The sequence below is a fragment of the Lontra canadensis genome, unplaced genomic scaffold (genome assembly GCF_010015895.1).
Source record: "Lontra canadensis isolate GAN:19392208 unplaced genomic scaffold, GSC_riverotter_1.0 scaffold12, whole genome shotgun sequence".
NCBI lineage: Eukaryota > Metazoa > Chordata > Mammalia > Carnivora > Mustelidae > Lontra > Lontra canadensis.
Genome location: NW_022631006.1, coordinates 6,736,407 through 6,747,515, shown reverse-complemented (window position 1 = coordinate 6,747,515; position 11,109 = coordinate 6,736,407). Strand labels below are relative to the sequence as shown.

Genomic DNA, 11,109 nt, shown 5'->3' with positions numbered 1-11,109 from the left:
GACTGGGTGGCACTGGGATCTCCCCCACAAGCCACAGAACTCTGTTAGGGAAGTATCCGGAGGCTGCCGCAGGCCCGGTGGGGTTGTCGGGTGGGGTGCCTTCATCATCTGAAAGGACAGAGTGGGCTGGGGTGGGGGCGGGGGAAGAGAGGAGCGGAGTGGCAGACACACAGCCTGGCCGTGTGGTGTGCTGAGGGCAAGCTGTGGGCAGTGTATCTCTATTTTTGGATATTCATCTGGGAATAGAACCAAGAGATATGCAGACCCAGCAACAGGCCCTCCCTGCCCTTGGAGCCTCCATGTCCCACGTGCACCCCCCACTCCCAATTCCCAGGCCCGGGGCTTAGGCCCATTACTGAGTCATAGTGCAATTTTATTTGGCCACAGAATCATTATGCTGGGGTCTGCCCTCCTCCCTTGCCACCCGCTGCCATTTGTCCACGGTCTCTGTCTCAGGCTTGGCCTGTGAGGGGCTCTAGGACCCCAGCAGGGTAGGGATCCCCAGGGTCGGGCTGGGCCGGGGCAGTGGGAGGGGCTGGTGCCATAGTTTGTCAGCCTGGCTCAGTTGCAGCCCCCCACGCCCTTGATGAGGCTAGCGGCCTCAGGGATCTGGCGGAAGAGGTTTCGAAGGGTGTCCAGCTCCTGGGTCAGCTGTTCCACGCGACTGCGGAGGCGCTCATTCTCCGCCATGTACTCCAGCACCTTCTGCTGCGTCTCCAGGATGCGCCTCTTGGCCTTGTCGCGGCTTTTGCGCACGGCGATGTTGTTCCGCTCCCTCCGCAGCCGGTACTCCAGGCTGTCCTTGTTCACCGCCTTCTTGCCTTTGTGCGAGGGGCCAGCTGGGGATGGCGCCTTGAGGAGGGGGCTGCAGGGGGGTGCGGCGGCGGCCACAGGGGCCTGGAGGGGAAGGCACAGACCGACCAGAGGTGAGGGCTGGCCAGGACGCAGAGTGGCCGCCGGGCGGGAATCGCAGCAGTCGGAGAACGCCCAGGCATCAAACAGGTCCGAGGTCCAGAGCCAGCTCTGGTCTCCCGGTGAGAACAGCCATCGCCCTGCCGCGTGCAGAGGGGCCCCTGCTCTGACCCAGACTCACTTTCCCATTCCCACACTGTCTGAGGACACTTTCCTTCAATTTCTTTTGAGGCTCTAGTCTTAACAATTGGTAGGCATTTCCCCTTCCAGAAGCAGGCGGCAGAGAAACAAGAGGAAGGGAGTGATGGGTCTCGAGGTCCGGGCAAGTCAGCTGGCCGCAGGGACTGTAGGACGCCTGGGATCCCAGCCACATGGTGGGGTTCAGGGTGAGAAGGAAGTGACAGAGAAGCAAAGCAGGGTCGTGGTGGTGCGGTGAGCACAGCGGGTTTGGGGGTGGGTGGGTCTCCCAGAGCAACACCAAACACTGACCCCTAAGCGCAAACAGAACACAGAGTGCCCCACCTGGCATTGGTCTCCCTCCAGCCCCTGGGTGGCAGGAACAAGATCTGACCTGCACTTACCTTGAGGACGCGCAGGGGCTGGCTGGGTGCTGCCAGGGTCGGGGGCAGGTGCATGGCCGTCTGCCCACAGTGTGCTACTTGATACTGTAGGGGATTATAGCTGCCGCGGCTGGCCCCTCGGCTGCCCTCTGGCCCCCGAGGCTCCTCCTTCACAGCCACAGCCCTGGGGTCATAGCTCCCTGGGCTGCTGTAGATGCCAGACCCCAAGGCCTTCCTGTCAGGGCCGAAGGTATGTGGGGGGTAGGCGAAGGGCCGTGGGTCCGGCGGCAGGTAGTGGGGAAAGGCAGGGGTTCCGGGTCCCTTAAGGCCTCGGGCCTCAGGTGCGGGCTTCACCGCGAAGAGGTCGGAGAGGAGCTGCTCCTCCCCAGACTCGATGTAGGCGGAGAGGTCGATGGAAGCCTCATGCTCACACATGTCCCCCAGCTCCCCGGGCCCCGCTCGGCCCCCTGAGAACTCAAGAGGCTGCTGGCCAGCCCTGGGCTCACACTCGTAGTAGGTCCCGTGGGACATGGCCGGCCCGCCCCCTCGGCTCCCCGCCCCTGCCGCCCTACTCTTGGGGCACCGTCTGGGATGCTCTGCCTGCCCTCTCCCTATCTCCCCCTGCCCTAGATCTGCCCTAGATCTGCCCTCTCCGTTCTCCTCTGTCACCCACTCCTGAGTGGCCTCTCTCCTCCCACCTCTGCTGTTTCCTTTTCCTTCCTCTGTAGTCAATGCCTCTTTTCTCTTCCCTTTTTTCCCCCCTCTCTCCCTGGGGTGACTTAGGGAGGGGCAGGGCGCACCCCAGAGGGAGGGATTCAGGGCTTAAAGAAATGGGGCCCCTGGCCTATTTAGCAGTTGGGACCACTCCTTAGTCAGGGTCCAAGCCAGGGCTCTGAGATGCCTGGCTGATGCTTCTGGGAATGCCACCCCCTTTCCTCTTGAGTCCAGGGGATTCCAGAGTCCTCGCTGAAGGCAACACCTCACTCTGAGTGTCCTCCTCCCTCCGACTTCCAAAAAGTTCTGTGCAGAACGAGGTGCCAAGTCAGAATGAACAGAGAAAACCCTCTTCCAGTGCCGACCCCCCACCTGATCTGAGCTCCTCCCTTGAACACGCCTCCCTCTCTGTCCCCCAGCAAGGCTGGGCTCCACCTCCCCCCAGGGGCAGTCCTTCCTTTTGTAGCCCCACCCCCAGGGCATTCTTTTGGGGGCAGGCCAGGGGCGTTGTTTGAGGGGGTTATAGTGATAAGTTCTGCGACCAAGCCCTACACGGGGTCCTGTGGTGCAGAGCATGCTCATTTGCTAGGTTTTTATGCAATAGCCCAAACCCTCTGATGCTTCTAGCCCAGGGTGGCCCTAGCAGCCTGGCACTGTTGCTCATTGCCAAGGCTGGGCTGAGGTACCTGCTCCCGACTTGGGCCCCGTGCCCCAGGCCCAGGCAGGCCCCTGCCCCAGGAGCCAACAGCTGCACTCTTCTGGTGGGTGGCTCCAGTGCTCCCCCTTCCAGCTGCCCTGCACTGAGGGAGCCTCAGGTTGGTGCTCTGCCCTCTGCTCCCGTCCTGGGGCTCAGCCCTGTTTCCTGTGCCTGGGGCCACAGGACTCAGGCACTCCCTGCAGCTCGGCTTGCTGTCTTTCCTCCTGCGTGGCCGTTCTCTGACCTCGATGCGTGTCTCTTGGGTCCACTTCCTCTTGTGAGGCTTGAGAAGCCTTCTCTTTTGTCATCATCTCTTCCTGGGACTGCTTCAGGGGCTCCAGGAGAAGCCCATGCTCGGTACTTTGGGTCTCATGCTGGGCCCCCTCTCCCTTCCTTTTTCTTTTTCCTCTGGGAACTCCCCACTCTCTCCTGTTAGAGGCATTGCTGTGGTTCTGTTTTTACCTTGAATTTCACCTACAAAAGGGACTAGAGGTCCAGAAGAGGGAAAGGATGCAGAAATGCGTCACTGGCTCTTTGATCATTGGCAAGTGCTGGGAGCACCCCATGGAGGCCAGAAGGTTTAACAAGTAGGGTACATCAAGGGCCAGGCCACAGTGGGGACAGGCGCAGATGGGATATGGGTGGCACTGAATGGTAAAATAGAGTAAGCAGGTGCAGACAGGCCTGCCTCTGCGTCAGGATAGTTACCCTTCCAGGCAGCATCTTCCTCCCTCCCTTGCTCCCCACCACCCCATCAACCCCAGGAGCTTTCTGGGCACAGTTTAGGGTCCTTTCTCTGAGAGCCCTGACCTGGCATTGGGAGATCTGTGTGCATCCTGGAGACAGAGTTCAGGGACCGGAAGGGTAGGTTGGGTAGGTATCTGTCTCATCTCCCTTTCAAAGGACCTTGGGTCAAACAGGTAACCAGAGCTGAACTACCTCAGTTTGGCAGGAATGCCTCTGTTGACCGGCAGGTGGCAATATTGGTCCAGAATGCGGAACTAGAGGGGCCGCTGTGGTCAGGCATCTGGTGGACGGCAGGGGGCAGGCTTCCGCAGCCCTTGCAAGGGCAGGATCCTGCCGGGCCTCTGGGAGGAGGGAGGGGAATCGTGGTGAGGTGGGGTCTTGCAGCGCAGTTACTGGGAGAGTGGGCAGGCTGAGAGGACTGGGGCGAGGGTCCTGTCTCAATGAGCAGAAATTCTAGCCCTCTCCGACTTTGAAGTAGTGATGACGGTTAAGGCCTGACGTTTTCTGGAGTTATGCTCTTTCTGGTAATTGAAACATTCACTTTTCCATACTGATCGGTTCCCTGTGAGTTAAGTAGGAAGGAAAGCAAGACCGATGCCATTTTAAATCTGCCTTATCAAGGAGGGAAATTAGGCTGAAAGGCCCAACCGCCCAAGGTCAGACAAGGATGCAACTTTGCTCTTGGGGGGAAAAGGCCGTGGGCTAGTTCTTGAAACCCCTAGGCAGTTAGGGATAGAGAAAGGGGTTGCTGTGTGACTCAGCCCTGTTTGCCCTTAGTCTGCCGCGGGGGTGGGAGGGTGGGGGGGAGGTAAGACTGCGTCAGTAGCCAGTGAACGGGGCGCTGGAGGAAGCAGGGAAGTGTGCAAATAGAGCTGGCAGGAAATGAGAAAGGCTGGGGCCAGGGGGAGATAAGTGATCTCCCTCCAGTCCCTCACCTTCTAGGCTGGTGGCTGACGTTGCTGGAGTACTGACATTAGGTTTCCCAGTAACAGAGGAGTTTGGGGAGGGCAGGCAGCATTCTAGATATCTGGGCAGGGGAGGAGGGGGGTCTGGACAAGAGCAGGGATGGGGAGGGCAGTCCCAGACAAGAGCTGGGGGAGTCTTGGGTTCTGTGGAGTTGCTCAGGTGTGGAATGAAGCCCTCCCTGGTCAGCAGGCTCTCTTTCTCCTTTCTGCTTCAGTTGCTACCTGTTTGCCTTAATGGAAACAATGCAGGTATATTTTCTTAGTGACTTTGTAACAGGCCTCAGTTCAAAGATCACCTCCTTTACCAAGTCCTTACAACCGGGAGCCAGCCAAGCATGGCAGCGGTGGAGTGTCAGAGAGACCTGGGCTTAAATCCTGCCTCTGTCACATCCCAGTCTGGTGACTTTGGGCAAGTTATTTAACCTTACTTGTAAAATGGCAGTAGTAACTCCTACTTTGTCAGATTGTTTAATGAAACTTTGTATGGAGAGCAATGTTGAGTCTTCCGCCCTTCCTCCCACCACCGCCCGCAGTTTATCTGAGTGTCCTAAGCAGACAATATCTACAGCCCCATCTGATGCCTCAGTTTAACAGGCATTTTGGGGCACGGAAGTAGCAGACACAGTGCAGGCTCTGGGGATCTGGCAGATTCAGCTCCTGTCTGCCATGGCTGGAGGTCCCCCCTCCCCGAGGTGGTAGAGTGGGCAGTCAGCAGTGCCTATGAGCCAGGAGCGTTCTCGCCCTCTTTCCCTGTAGATGATTTGCTCCTCAAGGGTAGGGTCAGATCCATTTTTTGAACCTTTTCAGCTGTGGTGACCGTATTGCCTGAATAAAAATTAAGGAAAGGTGGATTGTCAAGTATGAATATTTTTATGGAGACAATGGAACAAAGCATTTGAAATCTGTGCTGACCCAGAAACTTCGGGAATAAGTTTGCTATTCTCACAGCACCTAACAAACTCCTTGGACAAAATGGTTATAAGGTGTGTTGTGTGATTAACTAACAAATGAATGCTTATGCAGCTATGATTTCGGCGACCCCCCCCCCAAATTCCCTAAGGTCAGAGCATCTGAATTCCTACCATTAAAGGACTGACAGGGTTAAGACTGGGTAAAGGCCCAGGCTAAACATAAATAACTTGTGCTCTGGAGGACACCCACATTTACCATGGCCCAGGTTAAAAAGATCAGCATGTGTCACTTATGTGGGGAGGGGGGCTGCTGGTGATGGATAGAAGTGAGTGTCTCCACAGAGCGAGAGGGGCTTTGGGGAGGGCTGGACTTGCTGGAACAGGGCAACGTGGAGAATACAGTGGCAGCCCATTAAAAGGAAAAGTGTGTGTGTTGGGGAAGAAGGGGTTCAAAAGTGTGGATTTGAGACCTCGGGGACAGCCTCTTGCATAAGACTGGCCTCTGCCCAGTTTTGCCGTCAGTATCTAGGGACAACCTTGGGCTGAAGATTGAGGAAAGCTTTGAGATTCGGTTCAACCTTTTTTTTTTCTTTTCTCAGAAAGTACTAAATAGGTTAAATGACTTGCCCAAGGACACAGAGCTGTTTGGTGGCTGCTGAGCTGGAACTTAGAGCCAAGCATCTGTGCCCTGTGACTGGCACGCCTCCAGCCTCAGTCTAGAAAAATGCCAGCCACAGATGAGGAGTGTTGGGGCTGGGCGGGGACTGGGAGTGAGGCATTTTGCCTGCCTGTGTCCTCATGTGTCCCACATGGTGGAGGATGATGTCTTAACACCCCCCCCTCCCCTGCTCATGTCTGTCAGACGTGCTGGCTCTGGAGTAATGCTGCCCCAGAACAGGCAGCTGGGACGGCTGCCCACGAAGGAGGCACTCCAAGCAAGCACTGGGTCTAATCCCATCAACTTCCTCCAGCAATTAACCCAAATCACCAGTGGACGTGTCCCTACCGTACCTGGTTCCTCCTTTGTCCCCACTCAACAGCCTTCCTAGACCGCAGACTAGACACGGCCCTCTCATTCAGCTCCGTGCAGCTGAGGGGACCCTGCCTCACGTCCCAGTGCCTTCTGTCAAACCCCTCGGATCTGGCTGGCTGCTTTCCTAAGTGCCCCTGGCTTCTCTCCATAGGCTCAGTCCATCCCTTCCTTTCCCATTCAGTGCCAGCTGTCCCAGTGCCAGAAGGCTTGGCTGACCAGACCTTGGAGAACCACTCTGCCATTGCCTCCCTCCACTCAGCTAAGTCCTGTCTGCCATCTACCTTCCCACCTGGGCAGTGGTGATGTTCTTCCTAGCTAGTTTGCAGGAACTTAATGAACACTTTGGGACTTCACTGAAGAAATGAGGAAGTTTTTGGTTCAAAATGAAAGGTAGTTAAAAACCAACCCCTCCCCGCCAAAAAATGCAAGAGAGTTGTTTGAGTGTGCTGGTACTGGGTTCCTGGGACAGAGCAAGGGCCTCTGGGAATGCCATCCAGGAAGGAACTTAGCAACCAACGTCCTGACGAAGATAGGAAATGCCCGGGGACTCTGTCTCAGAAGGTCACTGAATTACTACCACCAACAACTTCGTTTCCATTTAAAATTTTATTACATCAAAAGAAAAAAAAAAAAACCCTCCACAAAACAAACTCTAACCCTAGACCAACTCAAAGACAGAAGATTATTATCCAGGTATAACTAATGCCCTCCCCACCCAAACAACCTTACATTAAAAATTTTAAAAGAAATAGAAATGCCAGCTTCAAAAATATTTATCCAAAAAAGTAAGGCATTCACTTTACGAAACAAACGAACAAACAAACAAATAAACCCTAACAATTGAAGGAGGGATGGAGGTTGGTGGAATGAGAAGAGGGAACAGGAGGGTGGTCCCCTGACCTTCCAGGGGCCAGGCCCAGCACACCTGGGGTCCACTCTGAAGGGACTGGAACTCAAACCAAACCTGACATCTCACCAGTTGGGGTTGGGGGGAGGCAGTCAGGCAGGCCAGGTAGGAAGCTGGGAAAGCCAAGCAAGCCAGGAGGACTCCCAGCATATTCTAGTCTAAGCAGGTGGTAGGGGGAGGTAGGAAAGGGGGCCCTCCTGCTTTGGGATGAAAGGATCCTAGTCCTTAGCACATCAAGTGTGGTAGGGAGGCTGCAAGGCCCAGGGTAAACATGGTGGTGTTCCCTTGGAGCGCAGGGAAAGGCAGCCTCTGCCCACAGGACGGCCAGAAGTGCGCAAACCAGAATGTGTCTCCAAAATGGGTACTTTCTGCCACTGCCCTTTCATTCTGTTTGGGAGGCTGTCCTAAGACATGGCAGTGGTGGGACCAGAAGGGGAGGTGTCAGAGTTGGGGGAGGAGGAAGGAACTGGCCTTCAGAAGACACTCTCTCCCCACACAGTCTCTGAGGTTATGGGATGGGCATACTTCTGGGGGGTGGGTGGGAAAGCACCCTCCATTCCAGAAAGGCTTTTCATACCAGGTCTGTCCTGAGGGTTAGAAATCAGGGAGTATTTTTAGGTCCAGTTCTTGGATAGGAGGTGATTTAAGGCTGATTTGGCTTGGGTTTCCGGCCTGAAGGTCTTGGGGAGCCTTCATACCAGTTGGTCCCGGAGCCAAGCCAGAGAAGAGGGAAAGGGCACAATGAGGACTGCCAGCAGTGCTGGTTCTATGGAGGTATGTGGGGGGCGTAGCTGCAGGGATCATGGAGTGACTGTTCCTTCTCACTGGAGTGGGGAGGGAGGAGCTAAGCAGCTTTGCCATTAGGAGAGAAATGTCTTCTACATCGAAAATAAGAAGACTTTCTGGCTTCAGGAAGCTTTGGCACTGAGTGGGGGTCAGGATGAAGGAGACGGGGCAGGGCTGGGTTTCTGCAATTTGAGCCTTTCCCAATCTGTTCCACAGGCCTGGCTTGGGTTAGGGGGAGGGGGCGGTTCTCCTGTTCATTGGTCCTTAGCTCAGTAGGGAGGTGATGTCCTGCCAGGAACCTTGTTCTGGACAGGGAGCCCAAGATGGGGTAGGGGGAGGTACCATGGGGAGGGGGAGAGGAGAGGGCAGAGGGAAGCATCTCTCATTACTTGGGTCCCTAGTAAAGGGAGGGTGATACTAGTCTCTCCAGCTGACCTTTAAAGATGACAGATTTGCCTGAGTCTGTCCCTCCCCAACTGACTCACTGTTGCTTCCGGTTCTCTGAGCAGAGGCCTCCCATGGGCTCAGGAATGGGGAGGGAAGGCAGTACTGACTGGGCTCCTGAGGAGGGAGGGCCCTGTGGGGTACCGCCAGAAGCTCCACTCTCCTCCCACTTCTTGGAGCAGCCCTGGTGAGGGTTTTGGACACAGGCCCTGGTGGCGAGAGGCTGGTTCTTTGACAAATGTCAGTGTGTTTGTCTATAGTTTCTTACCACCCACACCCAGGTTCTGCTCCTGCTGGACACACCGTGTGTGTGTGTGTGTGTGTGTGTGTGTGTGTGTGTGTGTGTGTTGGGGGGACCTAGGCAGGGAAGGAGAGCAAAAATGGGGTATAGGAGGAAGGAGCCAGCTGAGAGGTGATGGTGGTTCTCAGGGTTGGGGCTGCTCCGAGTCCTTTTCCTTGGAGGCCATGGGTTGGTAGATGGGCTGCCGCTGCTCCTCTGTGTCCTCATTTATCTCCTCTTTCCCCGAGCCCGCTTCCATCTCGGGGTACACAACCACACACATCTTCTGGCTCACGAGGGTTAGTGACTCTATGGGAAGTTACACAGAATGGGTCAGTGCTGAGCATCCCACCCGCCCCACCAAGCCGGCCATGACCCTGCTCCATTCCCCTGCCCCAGGTGTTGCCTCAGTAGAGCCCCAGTGCCTTCAGGAGACTTCCATTCCAGGAGACAGCCACCTTGCCTCTTCCTGGGGCTCTGGGCAGCCCGTCTGCTGGCTGCCCATTCCCATCAAAGCCCTAGTCCCCCACCTTCCCTAAGCCTGGTGACTACTAGTTCCAGGATCTCCCTTGGCCTCTGCCCAGGGCAGCTCCTGCAGAATGGCTGTCAGGGTGCCTATTCTTCCAGCTCTAGGGTCTGTGTGCAAACCTCAGCTGTTCTCCTCTCCTCAGAGGTCTCTGGGAAGGCACCCATACTTTCCTGCCCCGTCTTCTTCTCCAGAGCTCTGTGGACCAGCCTAGGCCTCCTGACCAGGAGACCTCACTCAGACAAGGAGATCCTCTAGCCACCCAGCATTTTTAACAACTCACCAATGAAGTTATTGAAACACTTGGGCTTGTGTTGCCAGTAAACACCCAGGAAATAGACAGGCACTCCTGTCAGCATGATCGCCAGGCCAGTGCCACACACCACGGGCTCTGACCACAGGCTAAAGATCAGCAGGAAGGCCCAGAACAGCAGGTAGATGATGGGGAACAGCAGGTTGATCTGTGGAACAGACTTGTTGTTAGCTGTGTGGATCCCGTGGTCCCCAGGATCAGGGTGTCCTCCCTCTTCTCAATCCACAGAGAGGCACCTTTGAGGGCAAAGGCTAGGCTTCACTTGGCTCTATGGCTCCCACACCCCAAGCCCTGATAGATCAAGTATTATGTCAACAAACGTTGGTGAACTTGGGTAGTAGGATGGAAGAGGAAGGGCAACTAGGAAGGGAATGATCCTCCTGCCTTTCTCTTTTCTCCTGGGCAGAGGCTAAATAGGTCCTTGTCATCCATGCTTCATCCAGGGAGGCCCATGGGGACTGATAGGCTCACTGGTTTATTGGTATATATTTGCTGACATCCTAGAGTAGAAGAGAGGTGGAGAAATAAGTGAGGGGCAAGAAGGAAGTGGCCCAGGTCTGTCATAGTCCTTGTTCCTTTCCCAGTTCTAGGTAGGGCCCTCATCTGGGTACCATGTGGCAAATGTCCATCCTTCTTGTCAGGATCAGTCTCAATATGTTTCTCTCAAGCAATCTGAGAAGGTAAGTCTGCCAAGATCCAAGAAGTCAGGAAACCTACCATACTATCAGGCACTCTGGGACCTTGATTTTATTCAGAAAGAAGCATCAGCTCTATGGGCTTATTGGCCATCTTGTTGGCCACAGGTGGGAGTGCCCAGTAGAGTCTTCTTCAAGACTCCACATTTAGGGGGTGCCTGGGTGGCTCAGTGGGTTAAGCCTCTGCCTTCAGCTCAGGTCATGATCCCAGGGTCCTGGGATCGAACCCCCAGTCGGGCTCTCTGCTCAGCGGGGAGCCTGCTTCCCTTCCTCTCGCTCTCTGCCTACTTGTGATCTCTGTCAAATAAATAAATAAAATCTTTAAAAAACAAAGAAGACTCCATATTTAGCTGCCTTTCTCTTCCTTGTCATCTCAGAGGGTATGCAAGTGTTGGGAGGAGGGATGGGTTATTCTACCTTGTCATCCCTCTAGCAAGCTTTCTAAGAGTGACAGGAAAGTGGTGGTGGAAAAGAGATTTGGAAAGCTGAAATCCCCAGCTGGAAGAACCTTCTTGAAGGATCTAGTCTCCTGTTTCCAGAATAGGATTGTTCAAAGAGCTCAGGTCTATGCTCTATTCTAATTTGCAGGAGAACCCATAATGCTCTTGCCTATTTTGTT

At 55.2% G+C, this 11,109-nt stretch overlaps 2 protein-coding genes across 6 annotated transcripts in view; both read right to left on the bottom strand.

Annotated features, from left to right (window-relative positions):
• Window positions 1–533: 533 nt before the first annotated feature.
• CEBPE (CCAAT enhancer binding protein epsilon) lies at window positions 534–2,488 on the bottom strand. Its single transcript, XM_032857062.1, has 2 exons — window positions 1,494–2,488; window positions 534–897 (listed from the first exon to the last, which is right to left on the bottom strand). The coding sequence occupies exons 1-2, from the start codon at window positions 2,001–2,003 to the stop codon at window positions 562–564; spliced, it is 846 nt and encodes a 281-aa protein (XP_032712953.1). The 5' UTR covers window positions 2,004–2,488; the 3' UTR covers window positions 534–561.
• Window positions 2,489–8,620: 6,132 nt separating this feature from the next.
• SLC7A8 (solute carrier family 7 member 8) overlaps window positions 8,621–11,109 on the bottom strand; it is a 48,718-nt gene continuing 46,229 nt past the window's right edge. For all 5 annotated transcript variants that reach the window (XM_032856375.1, XM_032856374.1, XM_032856376.1 and 2 more), the window contains 2 exons: window positions 9,766–9,943; window positions 8,621–9,265 (listed from right to left, as the gene is read on the bottom strand). In XM_032856375.1, the coding sequence (XP_032712266.1) occupies window positions 9,102–9,265; window positions 9,766–9,943 (342 nt within the window). In that variant the 3' untranslated portion in view covers window positions 8,621–9,101. The remainder of the gene's footprint in view (window positions 9,266–9,765; window positions 9,944–11,109) is intronic.